The sequence below is a fragment of the Colias philodice genome, chromosome 29, assembly GCF_061535455.1.
Source record: "Colias philodice isolate Cphi_HAF_F1 chromosome 29, ilColPhil1 Martin Lab GWU primary, whole genome shotgun sequence".
Classification (NCBI taxonomy): domain Eukaryota; kingdom Metazoa; phylum Arthropoda; class Insecta; order Lepidoptera; family Pieridae; genus Colias; species Colias philodice.
The window spans coordinates 2,043,970-2,067,781 of record NC_143114.1 but is presented as its reverse complement, the minus strand read 5'-3'; the positions used below and the strand labels follow the sequence as shown (position 1 = coordinate 2,067,781).

General features: G+C 36.4%; 2 protein-coding genes and 1 long non-coding RNA gene across 4 annotated transcripts; 2 read left to right on the top strand and 1 right to left on the bottom strand.

Annotated features, from left to right (window-relative positions):
• The first annotated feature begins 880 nt into the window (after nucleotides 1-880).
• Nucleotides 881-1,627, top strand: LOC149475779 (uncharacterized). Its single transcript, XR_016318023.1, has 2 exons — nucleotides 881-1,411; nucleotides 1,513-1,627. It is a non-coding gene; the product is annotated as an uncharacterized LOC149475779 (long non-coding RNA).
• A 1,612-nt stretch (nucleotides 1,628-3,239) lies between these two features.
• Prp3 (pre-mRNA processing factor 3) lies at nucleotides 3,240-16,028 on the top strand. The gene is made up of 15 exons (XM_089713201.1): nucleotides 3,240-3,581; nucleotides 4,148-4,312; nucleotides 5,683-5,875; nucleotides 6,309-6,492; nucleotides 7,431-7,514; nucleotides 8,109-8,227; nucleotides 8,620-8,811; nucleotides 9,378-9,505; nucleotides 10,523-10,713; nucleotides 11,132-11,279; nucleotides 12,051-12,204; nucleotides 12,847-12,902; nucleotides 13,361-13,510; nucleotides 14,077-14,209; nucleotides 14,669-16,028. Exons 1-15 carry the CDS (start codon nucleotides 3,454-3,456, stop codon nucleotides 14,777-14,779), a joined length of 2,136 nt encoding a protein of 711 aa, XP_089569327.1. The 5' UTR covers nucleotides 3,240-3,453; the 3' UTR covers nucleotides 14,780-16,028.
• A 1,896-nt stretch (nucleotides 16,029-17,924) lies between these two features.
• LOC149475777 (uncharacterized) lies at nucleotides 17,925-20,545 on the bottom strand. Of its 2 annotated transcripts, none has more exons than XM_089712618.1 (2): nucleotides 18,376-20,545; nucleotides 17,925-18,299 (listed from the first exon to the last, which is right to left on the bottom strand). In XM_089712618.1, exons 1-2 carry the CDS (start codon nucleotides 20,461-20,463, stop codon nucleotides 18,297-18,299), a joined length of 2,091 nt encoding a protein of 696 aa, XP_089568744.1. In that variant the 5' UTR covers nucleotides 20,464-20,545; the 3' UTR covers nucleotides 17,925-18,296. The 2 variants fall into 2 exon arrangements, with proteins under 2 accessions (XP_089568744.1, XP_089568745.1); XM_089712619.1 differs by having other exon boundaries at nucleotides 18,406-20,540.
• Nucleotides 20,546-23,812: the final 3,267 nt, after the last annotated feature.

The following is a 23,812-nucleotide window of genomic DNA, read 5'->3' as shown; positions in this document are numbered from 1 at the left end:
ATATTACAATGTATTTTTTACAACCAATTATATACAGAGCTTCAATATATGCACAATAAGTAATAACACAAGTTTGTAACGGTTATCCAATAAAATATAGTACTTACCTTACAAAAATCCAAAAATCACGCACACGCAAAGAGTAAAGTAGGTAGCAAAAAGGGACCAACACGGGAACAAGGGAAACGCCAGCGGCTCTGTGGGGAACGCGGTGTCTCACAGAGCAAGTAATAATATAGGGTGTAAAGGTGGCAGTACACATTGGGCCAACGTGTTGGGCCAACGGGTTGGGCCAACGTGTAGAGAGCTACTTGGCGGTATGTTGGCTTCATTAGCCTAGTTGGCGCCAATATTGGCAGGCCAACCGAATGTTGTCGGTTTTTTGTGCACACATCAAAGGATCTTGGCGCGCTCCACAAACAGCGTTCACACGTTGGTGTCTTGTTCAGTTTGTTGTTACTCGTCAGCGGAGACAGTATCGTTGCGCATCAATGAAATTTACGTTTAACCATGTTCCGATAGCGATGGCGGCGCCGAGGTTTTACAATTCGTAGAATTGTATCGACATGAAGGAATAATTTGGAATCCACGGCATGAACTACACAAAAATAAAACCATATGACTCAATAAATTAGATGTTCTATTTTCTATTTATTATATTATTCTAGATGTTTTTCTTATCTAACTTTCATACAATGCGATAAAAAAATGAATATATTTATAAAATGAGTAAAATAGTATTAAAAAGTTACTTGTTCTTAAAAATTAAATAACAATATACTATGAGCATGATTTTGATCAAATTGTGCTTTATTACATAAATAATATTATCATTTAATAAAATAATATCTAAAATCTAATCTTTAATGTTTCGTTTTATAGGTAGTTAAAATTAAATTAAATGTAAAATGTACACATTTTAAACATTTGAAAAAATCTAAACATAATAATGTTTTATTTATACAGTTATAAAAAAAGGACAATAGAGATTGCGAGACGGCAGAGTACACTCATTGTTATTGATGCACATGTACGTAATAATTAAACGCACTGTATATAAATAAATTGCCGCGGCTGCAAGAACTTCTACGGACTACGTCAATCTTTGAAGCGCCAATGCAGAATGATCAGTACGCCAATGTGTGAACAGGAATCTTGATATCCTTCATTTTTTCCCAACACGTTGGCCCAACGCCTTGGCCCCATGTGTACTGCCGCTATTGGTGGCAGTACACATGGGCCCAACGTGTTGGGCCAACGGGTTGGGCCAACGTGTAGAGAGCTACTTGGCGGTATGTTGGCTTCATTAGCCTAGTTGGCGCCAATATTGGCAGGCCAACCGAATGTTGTCGGTTTTTTGTGCACACATCAAAGGATCTTGGCGCGCTCCGCAAACAGCGTTCACACGTTGGTGTCTTGTTCAGTTTGTTGTTACGCGTCAGCGGAGACAGTATCGTTGCGCGTCAATGAAATTTACGTTTAACCATGTTCCAATAGCGATGGAGGCCCGAGGCGCCGATGTGGACAAGCAATGAGGTTTTACAATTCGTAGAATTGTATCGACATGAAGGAATAATTTGGAATCCACGGCATGAACTACACAAAAATAAAAACCAATCTCAATAAATCAGATGTTTTATTTTCTATTTATTATATTATTCTAGATGTTTTTCTTATCTCACTTTCATACAATGCGATAAAAAAAAATATATTTATAAAAAGAGTAAAATAGTATTAAAAAGTTACTTGTTCTTAAAAATTAAATAACAATATACAATGAGCGTGGTTTTGATCAAATTGTGCTTTATTACATAAATAATATTATCATTTAATATAATAATATTACATAATCTTTAAAGTTTCGTTTTATAGGTAATTAAAATTAAATTAAGTGTAAAATGTACACATTTTAAACATTTGAAAAAATCTAAACATAATAATGTTTTATTTATACAGAAATAAAAAAGGACAATAGAGATTGGAAAATGGTATCATCGCAGACGGCAGAGTACATTCATTGTTATTGATGCACATGTACGTAATAATTAAACGCACTGTATAAATAAATTGCCGCGGCTGCAAGAACTTCTACGGACTACTTCCATCCTTGAAGCGCCAATGCAGAATGATCTGTACGGCGTACGCCAATGTGTGAACAGGAATCTTGATATCCTTCATTTTTTCCCAACACGTTGGCCCAACGCGTTGGCCCCATGTGTACTGCCGCTATATAATATAGGGTTACAACTATTTACTATTGTGATTTGTGTGTGTCTCAGTGTGCGTGCTATTGTTTTGTTCACTGACAAATGACACACCAAACAATATGGCCGAAACCACAGGCCGAAACGAAGATAAAAAATAACGTAGACAGAGAAACCATAAACCAAACCATATTTATTTATTTATTTATAAACTTGTTCTTACAAAAGTAGACTCTAAATCCCGCGTTTGTCGAATGAAAGAACCAAATATAATACTTACCTTTGACGAGGACGTCTGACGTAGAGCAGAAGCCGATCGGCGATCGGGACGTGGTTATATTATAAGCTCACCTTATTACTGACATGAGGGCCACGCCCAAATCACACTTCTATTTGTTTTTACTGGTTTTTACTGTTCTGAGATAATTTGGCTATTTGTTACTATATTACTTACTCTGTGACCTTAACGAATTTTCCCCCGTTTTCCAATTACAGCACTAGAGCGCATTATGCGGCATAATGTTCCAACTACAGCAACACTTCGCACAATCGAGCACTAGAAAAAGTAATGCGCGTGATTTTATGCGTGCAATCGATTTATCGTTAGTAATTATTAATTGTTGGAAAAAAATTTAAAGCTTTCGTTTCATTGTAGTTTTTTCGAAATAATCAAAGTTAATTCAAATTGCGTTAAAAAAATAAATATAAGTATGGATGAAGGTACAAACATTGAAAAAAATGTTAATGAAATATCAAATAATCAAAATCCAAATTACTTAAAATAACCGTAAATATTTTTCAACCAATTATTAAGTAGGTATACCACTTTATTTACACATTAATGAGGTTATTGCTAATTCTATGAATATTTTTTTTTCAACACTGAACTTAGCGCAACCTGCTGGTGCGTTTCATGTTCCAATTAAGCATCAGCATAATTCGGCATTGTGCGGCACTGAGTCGCATTATGCTTTGTAATTGGAAAACGGGGTTCTACTGCTACTGTACTTATCTGTGGTTAGTGGTACATATTATGCCAAGAGGCAAGAATTGAAGAAAATGAAATGTCACAATGTCGTTTGTTTGTCAATGTAAACCGAGTAATATTGTTTTCATAAAATATATGATTTACTCCAATTTAAAATAGACATTGAGTATTTAATAACCTACATATACCGTATTGTTGTTTATATAAAAAAAATATAGGTACGCGTTAACATAACCTAATTGTTGAGCATCATTTTTCGTCATGGCTTTGCAGCTTTCTAGAAGGGAAGTAGAAGATTTGCGTTCTTCTATAGACCGAGCAATATACAGAACAATTGGTAAATCCGATAGTTCACTGTTATCAACAGTATCTTCATGTTTAACCAATGGGTAAGTTTGTTTTGGCAACATTTACGAACTGCAAATTCAAAATAAATACGCTTCCTGCGTTCTTTTTGACCTGAGAAAATTATAATAAGTAGTATAGCTTACAAAATTATTGGAATTTACAGTTCAATATACAATGGTTATGTAAATTTAGACTGAGACAACTTAATCTAATTGAAGTATATTATTCTATACTAATATTATAAAGAGGAAAGGTTTGTATGTATGTATGTATGGTTTTCATGCATAAACTACTGGACTGATTTTGAAATTTGGCACAGATAATCTTTAGACCCTGAGAAAGAACATAGGCTACCTTTTATTGCGAAATATGTACCACACGCGAAGCCAGGGCGGACCTACTATGGGCAGACTAGTTGATGTATAAAACTGTGATATTAATATAGGATTTAACTTGAGATTGGTTCAAATGTATGATAATTGTATTATATTATTATCCTACTATGTTGTATATTAAACGTATTTTAACAATGAACATACTGTATGATTAGTTACTGAGACAATAAGAAGCTAAAAAAAAAATTTGCATAAAAAATTTTCACTTGTAGATACGAGCGCCGAAAAATTATAGACAGGCTGTCATCACACATAGATTCAAAAAAAGCAAGCAAACTCACTGACAAGGTGATAGCTCTCGCACAAGAGTTGATATCTTCGTCAAAGTCACAGAAACGCAAATATGACAGCAGCGATAAGGAGAAAGACATCAAAAGGTATTTAAATTTGGTTAACCGATTTTGAAAAAAGATTCTCACTTATACTGTATTGTTTTTGGATTTGTTACCTCACCACTTTCTATTATGGGCGAACCGATTCCTGTGAAGTGAAACTTTTTTAGGCACGTTGAGAGAGCAATTTCAAGGTCACACCATGGCAATACTGTCCTCATGGAGTAATAGACCGGGAGATACTGACACAAAATTTCGAGTCATTTGTAACAGGATGGCGGTTCTACAGGGGTCTTAGTATGCAATGACAAAAAGAAAAACGATGGTGTGAACGCTGGTACCGGCGGCTTAGACGCGTGGGCGTTAGTCGAACTCGTCGGAAAATAGCGAAAGTCAAACGATTTGTAACAGTATGGCACTTATTTTTCCTGTAAGTTTGAGGATCAACAAATATAAATACAAAATTTCAAAGATCTATGTATTGGAAATCTTCACTTATATAAATTAATAATAAATTAAGTTTTCAAGTATGACAGCACTTTTTCCCCCTACTAGAAGTATGGCAAATATAATAATGGTCACATTTTATCAAATACTCTCAAAAATCCAAATGCAATACTGGTACAAAAAGTTTGGCGAAATAAAAATTTTTTGCAGATTTTCGGCGGTATGGCGACCATTTGGAATCATCCGAAAAGTATGGCATGGCGATTTTCGTAAATGGCTGCACGACGATAGTTACCTGTGCAAAAGTTAGCCTGGTACAAATGGTTGAATAATTGTTTTATTTAAATCAACACATTCGCGTCGGTATGGCGGGCTGTAAGTCACACCGGAAAAGTATGGCATGACACTACCGCCTACTTCTTTTTTATGGGCTATCGGTAAATTCTAAAATTTTTGTGTTACAAATCGTTTGACTTTCGCTATTTTTCCGACGAGTTCGACAAACGCCCACGCGACTAAGCCACCGGTACCAGCGTTCACACCATCGTTTTTCTTTTTGTCATTGCGTACTAAGACCCCTGTAGAACCGCCATCCTTGTTACAAATGACTCGAAATTTTGTGTCAGTATCTCCCGGTCTATAAGGAAACAATTTTGATATCTATGATGATTATAAGTAAACTGTAAGCTGTGTAGTTTTCAAACAAATAAATAAATAAATAAATGAATCTTGCCTAAGTTTCACTTCTGTCATGTGTGCTTCAAAATCGTCGTTATCCATGACGTGACGATATTGCCATGACGTGACATTGAAATATTACTCCCAACGCGCCTAACTTTTGTATTATGGAAGTTGATACATTTATTTATTTATTTATTGAAACAGAATCATTCTTTGTACTTACAGTAATAATACCAAATCATACATAGAATTTAGTAAAGAAGGTTCACTTCAAAATATATTTTCAGATCGCGCCACGACGACAAATACGAGTCGCGCGATGAGAGACGCGACCGCCACGACAAGGAACGGGAAAGGGAGAGGGAGAAGGAGCGGGATGAGGATAAGAAGAACGACAACGGGATCGAGATACCGTCCATCCTGCCAGAGGGGGAGACTGTGGGATCCAAGATGGCGGGCTTGAGCGCTGATAAGATTAAGGTCAGTTTAACTTCAAAAATTAAAGTGATTTCCATCTATGAAAATCATAATATTTCTATAATAAAACCTATTTCTTATGAAGAAAACTATTTATTTGAAGAAAATTGGACCTGTGTCATAACATTTCTAAAAGTTATAACATGTCTATGCTTTCCGCAAAAAAATATACAACACAAGATTAATATAATTTAAAACTAGAAGATCCTGTAAATTAGTGAAACTTCACCTTTCTCAGTACATTTCTCAGATTTCTCAATTTATTTCCCAGCTCAAACTTAGTGTATAAATGAAAGTTTAATTGTTTGTCTCTCTGTTACATCGCAATGGAGTGATTTTATTTTATAAATTTATAAATATCTTATTGTTATAGGTATTTCTTTTGATTAACGGCCGTATGCAAATTCTTTATAACATCAGTATAAATTTCTTACAGCTAATGATGGCAAACGCTCAAAAAGAGATCGAGGAACGCAAACGGGCCCTCATGGCCCTCAAAGGGGATAAGGGTAACGTCACAGTAGCGGCACAAACAGCTCAACAGATTAAAGTGCAAATGCAGCAGAGCAGTTCGATACCACCGCCCAGTGTGATCAAACCTATGCTGTATTCAAAACCAGGTATTATAATTGCATAGTATAAAACAAAGTGGCTTTCTCTGTCCCTTTGTATGCTTAAATCTTTAAAACTACGCAACGGATTGATTCAAGAGGAAGGTTTTAGTATATAATTTATTAGTTATAGACAAAGCGGACGAAGCCGCGGGCGGTTAGCTAGTGTATAATAAAATTTAAAAGTGAAATGCAAAATTTTGAAGTGATATCAAACTAATGCTTTGAATAAAGTTCTAGGTATTATTGTGTGTGTATGTGTGTGTGCGAGTGTAGCGCAGAAAGCATAGATTAAACAGAGTAATAGAATATAACTGTATAGTTTCGTGTAGTAAGTCTGATGCAATATTAATACCAAAACAGGTATGATAGTGTGTGTGTTTGAGAAACTTTAGTATTAATCTATACTGATATTATAAAGCTTAAGGGCCTAAGGCGCGGGACATATACAAGCGGCGCGGCGCGCTGCCGGCGTGCATCGGGTGCGCTATTGGCATTTTGTATGAAATAATTTTGGAAAGGCGCAACCTTGGCACAACCGTGGCGTGCCGTCTCGACGCCTGTCCAAAATTCTTTCATACAAAATGTATAAGAAGGACGTGGTGCAAAACAGATTCAAGAGGTGCGCTTATGGCACGCCCGCGCCCGCGCCGCTTGTGTTTGACCCGCGCCTAAGAGTTTGTTTGTTTGAACACGCTAATCTCAGTAACTACTGATCCGATTTGAAAAATTCTTTTGGTATTAGATAGCCCATTTTTCCAGCAAGGCTATATATCATCACGCTAAGACCAACAGGAGCGGTGGCACGCGGGTGAAACCGCGAAGCGCAACTAGTGTACAAATATAGCACAGTAAATAAGAATGCGTACAGTACCCAACACTAGAAACTAATATTAATTAAAAAAAATCACTATCACTATTTTAATAAGATTTTTCTCCATTTTCAGCTGCAGGCGCGATGTCAGCTGAAGAGATAGAGAAACAACAGAAAATAGCCGAACTACAGGCTCGGATACAAAGGAAATTGGCCGGTGAGATTTGTAAATTGTATTTTTTAACTGACTGCGCTAAAAGGTGTTTATAAATATGCATTTGCTGTCTTTTTGCCACTATTTCTGTTACTGTTTCTTTTCAACCGACTTGATATTTAATGATGTTTAATTTTATAACATTCAAATGCTTTTAAATCAGAAATTATAAAATCATATAAAAAAAAAATCTAGAGGCTAGGCGTCGTCCAGGCAAGGCAAAAAGACGCGGGTTCGAATCCCGCCTAGTAAATAATTTATCATTTGATGTTTAGTTTTATAGCATTCAACTATAAATGATTTATTAATTAATTTTAATTTTAATTTTAAATTAATAATTTTAAACAAAAAAGACGTGTGGCACCCGGGGACTGCCGCGGTAAAGCTATTGCATGCTATGCCTTCAAGCCACACCTCCGTGCCCGTCCCCGTGGGGCGGGGGGGAGGAGCGAGAGGTTTGTTTTCGTTACAGAATTTTTGGATTCGGTCCCTGCGCTCAAGGTCCGCGATAGAAGCTATGCAATAGCTTAAAATATAGTAAAATTGACCTCTTTTTTTTTTTGGTTAAAAATAAATAGTTTTTTTCGTATGTTTTAGGTGGGGCGTTACAAGCGGGTCTATCCGGACCGGCCCCATTGATATTAGACCGCGAGGGACGAACAGTGGACCCCGCGGGACGGAGGGTGCATCTCACGCAAGTTGTGCCCACTTTGAAGGTGAGATATATTGTTATCGAATATATTTGTTATATTATATTATGTGGTGTAGGTGTTGTTGGTCTGTAAGAATTTTCATTTTTTTTCAATTGTTCAAATATATACAGTTGCAATCGACGAGCAACTTTTTTTTAAGTGAAACTTCTTTAGGCGCGTTGAGAGTAAAATTTGTAATGTCGCGTCATGGCAATACTGTCTCGTCATGGCAATACCGTGGACTAAGGCGATGATTTTGGTATCTTTGAAATTTGAATCAACTCAAAGAAGTTTCACTTCTGACACGTGTGCTCGGCACATACGCTCTTTTTTATTCTATAATGTCGTTAGCACCAAATGATAATGAAACGTTTTTTTAATGTTATATTTTAATTTTTTTTCTCAATCCCCTACAGGCGAACATCCGAGCGAAGCGTCGCGAGGAATTCAAAGCCCAGCTCTTGGGGCAGGCGTCCGTGGAGCCGAGCGCTGAAGCAGCGTGGGTTGACGCGCGTGTGACCAACAAGCCGGCAGTGAGGGCACGCCGGGCACTACGGTTCCACGAGCCTGGCAAGTTCCGGCAAATGGCTGAACGGCTACGGATGAAGGTAAAAATAAAATAAAAAAAATAAAAATCGTTTCCTTAGTTAATTGTTGGCGAAATGCTTGTTGTTGGCGAAATTGTTGAAAAAGCTAATTTTGGTACTTCATTCAAATCGATTTCATTTCCATATAAAATATTATCGATTATCGGAAATAATTGATACGATTTCCGTAAAGGAAATCTCTACACGTGTCAAAAATCGATATGTCACAGAAATCATCTCAGGTGAAAAGGACTATAGTATGGCCAGGCCTAAACTGATTTATCCTATTGGTCTTAGGACAAACTAGTTTAGCCTAGGCAAAACTAGTTTGTCCTGAAATCGGGTTTGGCCGGTAACATATACAAAATTTCAGTATAATCGGTTAAAATATCTGCTTCAAAAGTGAATTGCAAGATTTCACCCGAACATACATACATTGCATTTTAATCCGTCAGTCCTCGGATCACAGACACAATAGAAAATCTATTGTGTCTCGGCCCGATCGGGCCGCTCGGTGGTCAATGGGTTAATAAGCAAAATACATATTCCCGTACTAAATCTGGCATTGTTGTTTGTTCATCCGTCAGGCTCAACTAGAGAAGCTACAGAACGAGATATCTCAGATTGCGCGAAAAACCGGTATTTCTTCGGCCACGAAACTTGCGCTCTTGGCGGCAGATGTACCGGATTCAGATCGAGTTCCAGATATAGAATGGTAAGAATTAGCATGTTTTTCTTCTTATTAAGCTATTGCATAGCTTCTATCGCGGGCCTTGAGCGCGGGGACCGAATCGAGAAATTCCGTAACGAAAAAACCTCACGCTCCCCACTCCGACGGGCGCGGAGGTGTGGCTTGAAGGCATGCTATGTAATAGCTTTACCGCGGCAGTCCCCGAGTGACACACGTCTTTTTTTCTTCTTATTTATTTATTCTTGTTGGCCTTATTGCCTTAAAGTAATCTCTTCCAGGCAATGGGGGCAAAATTACCATTTATTTGTAATCGTAAATTAGTTGTAAACATTTTAAAAATTTTAAGCTACTTGTGTTTTATTTGCTTTTTAGATAAAGATAAAACTACCTGTACTTTTTAGATTTTTGAAAATATTGAGATTTTCATTCATTTTTTGAGTTTAAACATCATCTTATTCTAAACAGTCGTAAGCGCAAATAATACTTTATACTGTGTAATGGGACTGTTTGAAGTGAAACTTCTTTAGGCGCATTGCGAGTAAAATTTCAAGCCGTCACGTCATGGAGTACAGGCGACGATTTTTGAAGACGACTTTTTGAAGTTTCACTTCTGACATGTGTGCTCGGCACACACACTTTTTTATTTATATATTATTAAAATATGCGATAAAAAATGAAATAAAATATTTTCTACTGCACTATAGAAAATATTTTATTTCATTTAATTTGCTATTGCAATGTCGCAGGAGCAAGATGAAGAAATGTTTTTTTTCTTTCATGGTTTTATAAAAAAATAGCTTTCCGCTCGCGGCTTCACCCGCTTTATCTAAAACATAATAAATTATATACCTTCCTTTTCAATCACTCTATCTAATAAAATTCTGCATCAAAATCCGTTGCGTAGTTTTAAAGATTTAAGCGTACATAGGGACAGAGAAAGCGACTTTGTTTTATACTATGTTGTAGTGATTAGTAGGATAAACAAATAATTATAAAATAATGCCAATCCATAACATTAATTATTATTAATGACATTCCCAGGTGGGACAGCGTGATACTTTTAACGCCGGAAGAACGAGAAGCGAAGCGAAGCACTAGCGACGCGAACGACGCTCGCACACACACACAGCGCGTCACTGATTGTAATATCGGTGATGATGATATTGTGGACAATTTAAATGGTGACGCTATCACCAATTTAGTGGAGCACCCGCAGCAGTTGAGGCCACCCAGTGAGTTGTTTAGTTAGTGAGTGAGTGAATGAGATGGTTGGTTAATTCACCGACTAACATAATGAGTTGAGTGAGCGTTTGGATAGCTCGTTTGTGGGTACGTTAGTAAGACACTAAGTTAGTGAGTAAATAAGCTTGTTAGGCAGTGAGTGAGTACGATAAAATGTTGCTAATTGTAATATTAATGATAACAATATATTCGACAATCTATTGTTTAGTAAGTGAGTGAGTGAGTGAGTTGTTCAGTTATCTAGTTAGTAAGTTTGTCGGTTTCGTGTGTGTTGGTCGGTTTGTGAGTGAGTTGGGCGGTTTGTGAGTGAGTTGGTGAATAAGCTAGTGAGTGAGGGAGTACGCTAGCTAGAGTGACTTTTTTATACTATGTAGTGATAGTGACTAATTAATCACTTTGCACCCACAGCCGAACCGCTCAAACCTACGTACATGCCAGTCTTTCTTACCAAAAAAGAGAGAAAGAAGTTGAGAAGGCAAAGCAGAAGAGAAGCGTGGAAGGAGGAGCAGGAAAAAGTGCGGCTCGGGCTCGAAGCACCGCCTGAACCGAAGCTTAGGTGCGTATATACATACACACAAACACACACAATAAAAAGATACATATACGCACAAATACTTAGTGTAGGGTATAACGTATAGAACGAATGCACACACTCAAAAGCTCGTACGACACGCCCAATACATAAACACACAAACACTCTCAATACACAAACACTCACAATAAACAAGCACACACACAATACACAGGCTGGGTGCGTGTGTATTGTGTGTGCAAACGCATACAAGATATACCAGCACTGTATGTTAATATTAAAATAATAAGACCAGTCGCTTGTAGAAAGAAAATGGAGGCTTTAGTGCAGATTTGGAATGAAAAAATACAAAAGAAATTCTTAAAACGTATGTGCGCTCAGGTGCGTGGATTCCAAAGAATTGGACGAGTCACTGTCGCAGTGGCTCGCTGCAGTTTTTTTACAGATACTTAAAAAGTTAAAAAACGGACAGATTATAATAATAATCAATCATAGACAATATTTAGTAAAATATAATAATTTTTTTTAATTAATTTTATTCATGGCGCGTCGCTAACACGCATACTTACGTACAAACCGAAGAATGAACACACACAAATGCACACATTTAAAAAATAGCAGAACATGCTCCTCGATTTGCTCCTTGCTTCTATTTACATGGAAAATTAAGTTATTTTTGTGTGCCACTAGCTTTCCGCCGGCCGCTTTTTTCGGGTGAAGCCGCGCGTGGAAAGCTAGTATCAATTAAAATGTAGAAATATATAAAAATATTTATTTTTCTATGTTTATCTTTAGAATATCAAATCTAATGCGAGCGTTAGGCACGGAAGCGGTACAAGACCCGACCGCCATTGAGGCGAAAGTTCGGGAACAGATCGCGAAACGACAGAAGACACATTTGGAGGCGAACAAAGCAAGAGCGCTTACTAAGGAGCAGAAGAGAGAAAAGGTAAGAGATAGTGGGAGTAGAAGGAGATAAAGTGAGTTGGTAGGAGAAAAAGTGAGTTGAAGAGGAGTGAGATAAAGAAATAATAAAATTGGTTGTGTGTAAAGTCGGTTTACTGACGATAGTTGAACGTGACAACGTCCGATTGTGCTCCTTTGTCGCTCGTTCCGCGCTCTCGCTTGCACTTCAAGCCTTACATGGAACGCCTCAGAGCGAGGTAACGCCGCATGAGTCATGTTTTTTCGTGCGTGCAGCCGGCTGTATCGAATTATAAGACGTTTGTCACGTCAAAAGTTTGTGTGCCGAGCAAACGTGTCAGAAGTGAAACTTCTTCAAAATCGTCGCCTTACTACGTGACATGACGGTATTGCCATGACGCGAAATTGAAATTTTAATATTAACGCGCAGAAAAGTTTAACTTCAAAAAGTTTTTGCAGAGATAATATATTTGTGTTATCTTTATTGTAAATGTTGACATATTCTTTTGTAGAATTTCATAGAATAGAGTAAGAGAATAAAGTATGGCTTATAAATAATTGAATGATTTTTATGAAGCGGCCACTTAGTAGAGAATAAATGTCGAGAGTGGGAAAAGGAGATTTTTTTATTATTTGCATTAAAATAATGTTATTTTTTTCTTTACAGGTCGATAGAAAAATTCGTGAGGACACCACTATGGGTGTGCATGTTGCTTTGTACAGGTAAGATTGAATTATAGTATATTTTAATTTTATTTCATGATACCATAGTAAAGTAAAGAGTCCAATAATATTTTAAGTAATAATTCAAATAGTAAAAAATAAACTGGCCAAGTACGATTTGGCGCACCGAGGGTTACGAACATACCAATTTTTTTATTATGTTGTAACTTTAAATTGTTTTTATCAATTTTGCCTTTATCTGTATAATGTCTTATATTTTAAGTATTGGCTTTTAACCAAATTTCAAGACTCGGTGTTCACTGGAAGTACCTTGTAGTTTTTGATTCCCTTTTAATTGCTATTTCTTCTAATTGCGTGGAAAATCGTCCTAGAAAAGAACGTGTGAACCGAGAACAATTTTTTTCTGTGTTTGGACTTAAATTATTTTTTTCCTATTGCAAAGTTTTTAACACAGACTTTTTTGCCGCGATTCTTACCCCATTTATATTAATTTACAGGGTGAAAGACCTATTCGAGTGTGCGTCAGCGAAATTCAAAGTAGAAGTGAACGCACAACAACTTCACATGACGGGATGTGTTGTGTTGCATCGCGGGTGTTGTGTGATCGTTGTGGAGGGGGGGCCGAAACAACACGCTAAATATAAGAGGTAAATTTATGTCCCTACAAACCTATCTCTTCTTTTTTGACGTGACAACATCTTATAATTCGATACAGCCGGCTGCACGCACGAAAAAACATGACTCATGCGGCGTTACCTCGCTCTGAGGCGTTCCATGTAAGGCTTGAAGTGCGAGCGAGAGCGCGGAACGAGCGACAAAGAAGCACAATTGGACGTTATCACGTTCAACTATCGTCAGTAAACCGACTTTACAGCTAAAATAGCCCTGTATAAATATAAATCTCTATTGCTAAGATGTTAAATTTGTATGTACTTATGATTTGATTTTAATTTGTTTAATGTTGACTTGAGGCAAGTGTATGCCTAAGTACCTATGATGATGAAGCTGAATAAATAAATAAAAAACACGTGTGGCACTCGGGGACTGCCGCAGTAAAGTTATTGCATGCTATGCCTTCAAGCCACACCTCCGCGCCCGTCGGAGTGCGGAGCGTGAGGCTTTTTCGTTACGCAATTTCTGGATTCGGTCCCCGCGCTCAAGGCCCGCGATAGAAGCTATGCAATAGCTTAATAATTTTTTCCCCATTTTCCAGACTAATGCTGCACCGTATCAAATGGGAGGAGGAAACGGTGAAAGAAACAGACGGTACGGAAGTGCCGAATTCGTGCCAACTCGTGTGGGAGGGAACCACGGCACATAGATCCTTTGGGGAGATTAAGTTTAAGGTGATACTCGAAGTCAAATATTTATATAACTTACTTACTTAAGCTTATACTTCTCCTACTATACAACTATTCTACACTCTTAGTCTTATAGTGGTATTCTTTCCTTAAAAAACAATCATAAGTAGCGACGTTGCCGCTCCGCATGACGAGCAGTTGATGCGATGTTGCCGCTCCGCAAGACGACGACGAGCGGCTGACGCGACGTTGCCGCTCCGTAGATTATCCGCAAGATGTAACATTCGTCATGCAATCGTTATGTATAATGCATCTGTTGCATGCATTAAACAGACGCAGATGCATTGAATATTCCCTTTAAATATAAAAGAGTAATATTACTCTCCCACTTTTAGGGTTTTATTATCTTGCAATATTTTTTTTTCCAAGTACTTTTCGATTTTTAAGTCAACTTCAAGTCCATACAAATTTTTAATCTAATTCTTATATATTTTTATTTCCCAGGTGATGCCAACTGAAAAACAAGCGAGGGAGTTATTCCAAAAGCACAAAGTCGAACACTATTGGGACCTAGCGTACAGTGGTGCGGTTCTAGGTTCGATAGACGAGCCCTAGGTTCGATATATTTGGAGAAATACACGGCTGGATCGATTTTGATGTAACAACATGTAGTGCAAAGTGAAGATGATTTTTATGTTAAATAAAGAATAAAAAAAGAGCGTGTATGCCGAGTGTCAAGTGTCAGAAGTGAAACTTCTTTAGCAAGATTCAAATTTCAAAGATCGTATTCCAAAATCTTCGCCTTACTCCATGAGGTGACGGTATTGCCATGACGCGACCTTGAAATTTTACTCTCAACGCGCCTAAAGAAGTTTCACGTCAAAAATAAATGCCTTTTTTCAGAAATAAAAATGTTTTAAACACGCTCTAGTAAAATAAATTCATGAAATTATTGTATTGTCACCGATCCTTGATAAGTGTACAAAGTTTTAACTAAATCTGTCCGTTTAAAGAGCGTCATAATCGAAAGGAGTCGGAACATACAAACATACAGGTGAAGCTAATACAAGCTTGTTAAAAAGAACAGAAAATAATATAATAATACTAGAGGTCCGCCCCGGCTTCGCCCGTGGTACATATTTCGCAATAAAAGGTAACCTATGTCCTTTCTCGGGTATCAAAATATCTCCATACCAAATTTCATGCAAATTGGTTCAGTAGTATAGGCGTGATTGAGTAACAGACAGACAGACGAGAGTTACTTTCGCATTTATAATATTAGTATGGATGGTCAGATATAGGAAAAAAACAATTTTTGTATGTATGTTTAAATAATTTTAATATAAATAACTAGCTTTCCGCCCGCGGCTTCGCCCGCTTTGTCTAAAACATAATAAATTATATACAAAAACCTTCCTCTTGAATCACTCTATCTATTAAAAAAACCGCATCAAAATCCGTTGCGTAGTTCTAAAGATTTAAACATACATAGGGACAGAAAAAGCGACTTTATTTTATACTATGTAGTGATACAATACAGATGGGTGTGTCGATTTTTTTCTTATTATAATAGTGCTCAGTGTGAATATAATGTACCAAAATGTCTAAATTATCAAGGATATATTTCCAACTAGCTTTCCGCCCGCGGCTTCGCCCGTGTTGTCAAAGAAAAACCCGCATGGCTCCCGTTCCCGTGGGATTTCCGGGATAAATATATTTTTTCTAAGGAATTTAAATATTAATTCGATATTCGAAATATGAGGATAAAATGTTTATTTTATGAGGTATATTATTCAGTCATCAATTTATTTAAAAATTACTTTTCTTGAACTGATAATTACATTCAAAGTCGCCCATACCTCACGCTTACGCCTTGGCCACGGACACCGGCGGCGCGACCGACGGCGCGACTGGCGGCGCGGCAAGTCGCGCGGCGCGGTAAGCACGCCACGGGCAGTTGCGTTCGCCGCCGCGACCAGTGTAGACGAGGAGACGAGATATAGCTTTATCAAAGTTAGCTCGACGTTGTTTGGAGAGTAGCAGCTTTTTTGCTCAAGATTTAATGTTTGGAAGATATAGTGGAGTACACGAATTAAATAGAAATCGTGTTACAGACGGAGAATTCCACCAAAAATATGAAAAATATAGGCATGATGAAAAATTATGTTGCGGGTGGCTAGACTTCCAAATAGCTGGTCTAGCTAGAATTTCTGCAATAAAAGCTTCCGTCTCCATTTTCGCGAAAAAAAAAACAAACTATTTTAAATTAAGTTCGCTCCGGGAGTAGTCGCCGCGTCTGCCGCTCGACTCCGTGGCCTGCGCCGTAATAACTCATACATTTGTTTCGATCGCTAGTCGTGCCGCGCGATTCGCTCGGGGAAATTCGCCGGTCGTCTCGCTGGTCGCCGCTGCGCGTGGCATGCCCAGTACATTTCCATACATTTGATTCATTCGCAAGACGCGCCGCCAGTCGCGCCGCGCGAATTTTCGCTATAGCGAATTGTCCGTGGCCAGCACGTTACTGACATCTTCAAAGACCTGTATTTTGAAAACTAAACGCAAAAATATTTCGTAACAATCCGTTGCGTAGTTCTAAAGATTTAAACATACATAGGGGCAGAGAAAGCGACTTAGTTTTATACTATGTAGTGATATCATACTTAACATTTTTTAAGAGTAAAACATTTAACAGTTTGATCTTCATTTCGTAAAACGGAAAAACTAAAGCGTTGTGAATACAATTTTCACATAATATAGATACTTGTCAGATTACAGAATTTTTCAATTAAAAATCTAGGACTCAAAATAATTATATTTTATGTACTGTTGGACAGATTTTGAAATACGGTGTGAAAATAATGATTGTAAAAAATATTAGTAATGTAAGTCACTTGTAAAATGTAAGTGTAATAAAGAATAGAATGTGTATTTTGTTTTATTTTGTATCTTTTAGGATAAGGAAGAATTGAGATTATTTCGGGACTAAATTCACACACGGCACGATCTGATTCCATACTATATAAGCTTTCGCTTGTGTTATGGAAACCAGATGGCTGATAAACATACATATATATAATTTCAAATAAATACTTATATAGATAATTAACACCCAGACACAGAGCAAACATCTATGTTCATCACACAAATATTTGCCACGGGTGGGAATCGAACCCACGACCAGTGGCCTGTGGCTTGGAAGGCAGTCGTACATTATGTCCATTATGTACTTTAAAATCTAAAAAATATGCTTTCAATCAAAATTCGTTCAAATAAATGAGTCTTTTCTTAGTTAAAAAATAAATGTATTTTAAAATGTGTAAAACTGTTATCATAATATCTTATATCATACACTAGCGATCCGCCCAGGTTTCGCCCTACGGATGTCTAGATTACTAGCTTACCGCCCGCGGCTTCGCCCGCTGTGTCTCTAATAAATTATATACTAAAACCTTCCTATTGGATCACTCTATCTATTAAAAAAAACCTTTACACAGATTACGTACGTATCCGACAAGGGAAAGATTTTTTTTAAATAGGTCCTGTGGCCGTATTATGACCTCTTATTCACAGTCAGTTTACACCGTGAATTTAACTGACTGGCAAATTCATATTATGATCGCTATAACCAGCCGTGGTTAATTATGGTATTATATGAATTTGCCAGTCAGTTCAATTCACGGCGTAATCTGTCTGGAAATAAGAGGTCGTAATACGGCCTCAGGTAATCTTATGTTTAATATGTTCGTGTAAACTAAATGGATAAAAATAAATGAAATGATAATTTTTATCGTTTATTAAATACAAAATTAACGCTTAATCCGAATACAGTAAAATCCTTTTCGTATATGATTTGCCGGGCATGACGCGTAACTGCACATAAAACAAGTAGCTTGCAGCGTTCCTTCTGACGTTACATCTATATTTTCACCTGTTTTTGGTGTTACCTGTTCAGTATTAACATTATTCGTGTTAAACTCCGTGGTAGCAACAGGTACTAAATTTTCATTTGGATTTATATTTTGCCCATTATTAAGGTATTCATCAGACACATAAGGCAGTTGATAGTTCATATGTGTGTTTTCGTTACCGTTCCAATTACCATTAAAATCTATGAGTTCCGCGCGCTCCGTGTTTACTGCAATATAATTAGATACATCATTATTACTGTCATTATGTTTAGATTCATTAAAATTAGTTTCATTTATAATTACCACTTGACTACCATGCGTGAACGACTGTACCTTATCAATGATGTTGTAGAAAAAATCGGAGACGCTTCTTCGTTTGCGTATTGGCGCTGTGTGCGATGAGACATTGTCAATGCTTCGCCGCTTTCTGCCGAAAAAGGATTTGGTTGATTTCCATAAAGAAATGAGGATACCTTCATCTGATTCGTACTCTTCGCGTTGGGATGGCAATGGCTCAATTCGATGGTTGCGATTTTTATTTGTTGGACGACTATTTTTAGGTTGTACTTCATACTCATCATCAAAGGTTCTTTCATTGTTACATTTTGGTGGTGGTGTAGTCCAGGCATTCTTTTTTGGGTAAGGCCTCACGTCTCCTTCGTAATTGCTTATATCGTATCCACCAGTGTAGCCTGGTATGTATGAATCGCTCAAGGGATAATAACCACGAGTTGGTTTACGTCCTCTGACATTAGTCCTTCTGGTGTCGTCTTCGCCATCAGGAATGGGCAAATAGTAACTTCGCTTTTTACGACCAATACTATGCCAGCGACTGAACAAGTTAAAATCGTTGTTTTTCAATGAAATTTTAGTTCTCTCGACGCTTTCGTTGGATTCACTGGAATCAGCACTTGAATGTTTTTTATTAGCCTTTGTTGTCGTTTGTGGTCGTGGTGTAAATTTATTTGTGTTCTGATTAATTTGTTTGTTTTTAGGATCATTACGCGGTGTCGAAGGTGGGCGCGGAGTGGAATTGTTTTTGTCATCTTTAGGTCTTGGTATAGTATTATTTTTTTTATCTTTGTTCATCGGTTTTCCTTTTTTCTTAGGCGCTGCGGGCTTGGGTCTTCTGTGCACGATGAAGTCACCATAATTTTCATAATCTAGTTCGAAATCTAACTCTTTTTGTTGTTTCGTAGCGCGGGCAACTCGGTAATGACTATCTTTCTGATTAAATATATCTTTGGTTTGTTTAATTTCTTTAACGTCCCCCTCCGAAGAATTACCTGAGAGGGATTTCGTGTTATTAAATTGAGATTTAGTGTCGTTCTTCCTTTCAAGTGTGGATGATTTATTTGCAGTATTAAAGTTAATTTCTAGTTGTTTTTCTCCTTTTGTTTTATTTTTTTGAGTGTCCGCTGGGTTTTTGTCTACTTTAGGAGTGGGATGATAAATGTCTACCTTTTTGGGTACAGTCCAAACGAAATTTCCTCCATTATCGTAGTCCTCATACATTTCATAAGAATCAATTTCCTCTGTTGTTGAATTTAATGGATTTTGAGTCGTTGGTAAATTCGTGGTGTTATTTATAGAATTTGTATAGTTTTTTGTAGATAAATCCGGAAATATGTTTGACCCCTGGCTATTTGAAGATGAATTCTCAGATTTTGTGTGATTCTTCATAGAAAAGGTATTGTTTTTCTCCATCGGAATTGCCTGTCCAATATTACTGTTACTCTTTTTATGATTATATTTTGGTATTATAGTATCGCTTATTTTATAATAATAAACAATTGTTTTATTTTGTATTTCCGTTGCATTGACCTTACCATGTGTAGCAGGCATATAGATAGGTAAATAATAACTTCTTTTTTGTCTCTCATTATGTTTTTCTTTCATTTGGTCATTGTTTATTTGAATGATTAGTTTTTCATATTTATTGTTTAATATCGATTTATCGGGGTAAATTTCATTTGGACTTATTAACTCATTTACAGTGGAAAATTGTTTAGTTGTAATATCATTATTGTCCTTAAAACCACCATTTAATTTATTAACACCATATCCTTTTGGCACTATCTGTTTATTGGAATCAATTCCAATTTCCTTATTGAAATCATTTTCCTGTTTATCCTCGTCAAAATATATGTTTACTGGTTCGGAATCTTCGTTAACACCGTCAACAAATTTGTGTTCGTGTTTTTTATCAATATTCTGCACATAATTCACATTCACATCACGACTAATATCATTTTTGTTGATTCCGTCGTTGTTTACATAACGTTTCACTCTTATATCAAAGTCAGGATCGTAAGCGGTGTTGATATTATAATTATTTGCCTTCGCGATTATATTTGCTAACGCGGCAACCGTGTATAGCGGTAACAACATTTTGCAGAGTGAATCATTTCGACTCTTGGCTTATTTAAATACAGGTTTTTGTGACGCACGATGTACGTCTGTGGATATGTATGCACCTAACATTCAGTTTTCCTTATTTTATATTAGTTTTAGTAAGTAACGTCATGATTGTTATAAACAATTATTGTGAAAGTCTTGTTAATGAGACACTAAACACTATGATGATTAATTTAATATGAATGCCGTGGTTTTGTACACAAAGTCTTTGTGATAACAAATGAGTTGGCAACATATAAATACATACGCTTAAAAATTGAAAAGCTCCACATCCACTTGCAGGATTGTTTGATATTTTCCTCATTTCTCATTCCTAAATATTTTTGGTGTGCATTGATAAAGCGTGGCAAAGTTCAGTTAGAATAAATTAAAACTTAATTTTGTAAACTATAGGGCTATTTTAATATGCATCAGCATCAATCTTTATGTAAATAACGTTTGTAGATATGTACATATTTAGTGCGATATTTATTGGTTATTAACACTGTAAAATGGATGTCGAAACTCAAGACAATATTTTTATATAATAACTAGCTGCTCCGCGCGGTTTCACCCCCGTGGCTCCAGTCTCCACTCCTGTTGGTCGTTAGGCCCGAAAAAGTGACATTCTTGTTTTATTGGAAATATCTAAGGGCTCTTTTTAAATGCACGAGTAGAACACCCAGAGTTTTATTTCAAAAACACGATTTTTAAAAAAATATTTAAAATATTGGAATTTTCGCGGCCGAATGACCTAAATAAATTCGTATAAAAAACAATAGATAGGTACACTAGATTATTATTTTATTATGTTGCTAATATATGTAGTGATTACAGGCGCAAATTATCCCTTTTTGAAATTTTCGATATTATCGATAGAGGCGAAAGTATTGTAATTTTTATTGATTTTCGTTTTTATTTTTTTATAATATTATATGCAGGCGTAAGGCGTTAGTAGAAGCTCTGTTTAGTACAACATTATAACCACGAAGTTATTACGAGAATTGAGAGATTTTCAAAGAATTCAATGTCAGGGTTGTCCTTAGTAAAGAAAAAGTCAAAGCTTTTTTAACAATAATATATATTTTTTTTTAATTAATTATAAATAAACTAATAATTATAGAAGTGGAGCAATTACTGATCCTGATGGAGCATTTAAGGAGCAATTAATAATGAAAAAAAACTTCCTTCCGATCATTGAGATAATATTAATATGGAGACGACACCGCCTACATCACTTATGTTCCACTCAACATACGCCATGTGGCGTATGTTGAGCGGTTTTTTTTAATGGTTTTAAAGTGAAACGCATCAAATATGCCTTCGTGTGTGTTACGATATTGCACAAATAATACAAATAATACGGAAAAGTGCAAAGGAATAACTTTCATCGGTAAGTACCTAACTAGATAATAATTTTTAAAACTTAGTTAGAGCAAAAAATGGCGCACAGATTTTGTTCGTGGTGACTCCTCCATACGTAGTAATATTATCTCAATGCTTCCGATCAATAAATAAGTGAATAGTTAGATATAATACAAATTATGAGAAAAAAAATCATTTTCGATAAATAAATAAACAAATAATGAATAACGAATTTAAATTTGAATATACATATAACAAACATGCAGGTTCTAAAACTGTTTATAAATATAAATGAACATGGTTGTTTTTGAGATATTTTCCTCATATGACGCGTGAAGCCATGATGCTGAAGTTAGTGGTTATGTGTAGATAGCAAGCGCTTTTAATTAGCATTGTATGTAACCAATGCGTAATTAATAATGACGAATTAATATATTTAAATGATGACAAATTACTATTTTTATTCAGTTAAATTAATATTTAAAAGTTGTATTTTCTTTTGATTAATTTTTCGCTTGTATTAAAATTGAAAATAATTGACAGATTTTAAACGCCATATCTATTAAAAAAACTGCTAAATCAAAATCCGTTGCGTAGTTTTAAAGATTTAAGCATACAAAGGGACATAGGGACAGAGAAAGCGACTTTGTTTTATACTAGGTACCTATATGAGTTTTATAGTGATTAGTGTCTTGTTATTTACCATCTTCATGACACAGTCATTCAGTTCAATTCACAGCGTAAACTGTCTGGAAAATATATCGAAATACCATAGTATTCAATAATCAATATTCGATGAGCTAAACGAGGCAGGCATCACAAGAGTGATTCAAGAGGTTAAGTAAGTATACCTATAATAAGCCTATAGTGTTATTTTTAACCTCAATTAGTTCTTAATGATTCTCTATTTTATAAAAATACCTACTAGCTTTCCACCCTCGGCATCGCCCACACAGTCAAAGAAAAACCCGCATAGTTCCCGTTCCCGTGGGATTTCCGGAATAAAACGCTATCCTATGTCCCGGGGTAAAAAGTAGCCTATGTCCATTCTCGGGTATCAAAATATCTCTATACCAAATTACATGCGTGATTGAGTAACAGACAGACAGACAGAGTTAGGTACTTTCGCATTTATAATATTAGTATGGTCTATGGATGTAATCCATACTAATATTATAAATGCGAAAGTAACTCTGTCTGTCTGTCTGTTACTCAATCACGCCTAAACTACTGAACCAATTTGCATGAAATTTGGTATGGAGATATTTTGATACCCGAGAAAGGACATGGGCTACCATTTATTGCGAAATATGTACCACGGGCGAAGCCGGGGCGGACCTCTAGTAGTATATAAGTTAAGTTAACAATACTGGCTAAGTCTGGAGAGGAAGGCGTCGAGTAGTTGAGGCGATTTCGATTAGAGTTGGTAAATGTTAAAAATACTTATGTAATGACGATTCGAAAGTGCTACTAAATAGTAGTCTAATTGAATAAATGAATGTTTGAGTTTGAGTTTGAGTTTGATCGTCGTGTCTAAATTATTTTTGTATGTATGTATTGTTTCTAAAAAAACGATTTTTATTTATTTATTTATTTATTAGGGTTTAGACAAAGCGGGCGAAGCCGCGTGCATTACAGCATTAATCCTTAACCAATTAAATACCTTGAATACATTGTTCATTTAATATAGATCTATATGGCTCTTTACACCGTATGATTTAACACTAGAGCGCACGCGCGGGGGACATAGGTCACCCAGTGCTATATATTGCTAAATATTTTTTTAAACAATCGTGCTTGAGTGTTGTTGTCTCAGGTATTCCCCGACTACCAATCACCGGACATTTTAGCAGCGTATCAGCTTCCTTGGTGCAACGAAGTGTACTCTGCGAAAATATAAAAGTACATGGGTGACGCATGTCCCCCGCGCGAGCGTTCTAGGAAGTTTTTGAAATCATACAATTACGAGTGAAAATCA

Excerpts from the sequence above, each read along its gene's own strand:
- Prp3 (XM_089713201.1), top strand. The coding sequence starts at position 3,454 with ATGGCTTTGCAGCTTTCTAGAAGGGAAGTAGAAGATTTGCGTTCTTCT. Across the intron at positions 4,313-5,682 it reads AAGGAGAAAGACATCAAAAG|ATCGCGCCACGACGACAAAT; the intron begins GTATTTAAATTT and ends ATATATTTTCAG. Across the intron at positions 8,812-9,377 it reads CTGAACGGCTACGGATGAAG|GCTCAACTAGAGAAGCTACA; the intron begins GTAAAAATAAAA and ends TTCATCCGTCAG.
- LOC149475777 (XM_089712618.1), bottom strand. The coding sequence starts at position 20,463 with ATGTTGTTACCGCTATACACGGTTGCCGCGTTAGCAAATATAATCGCG.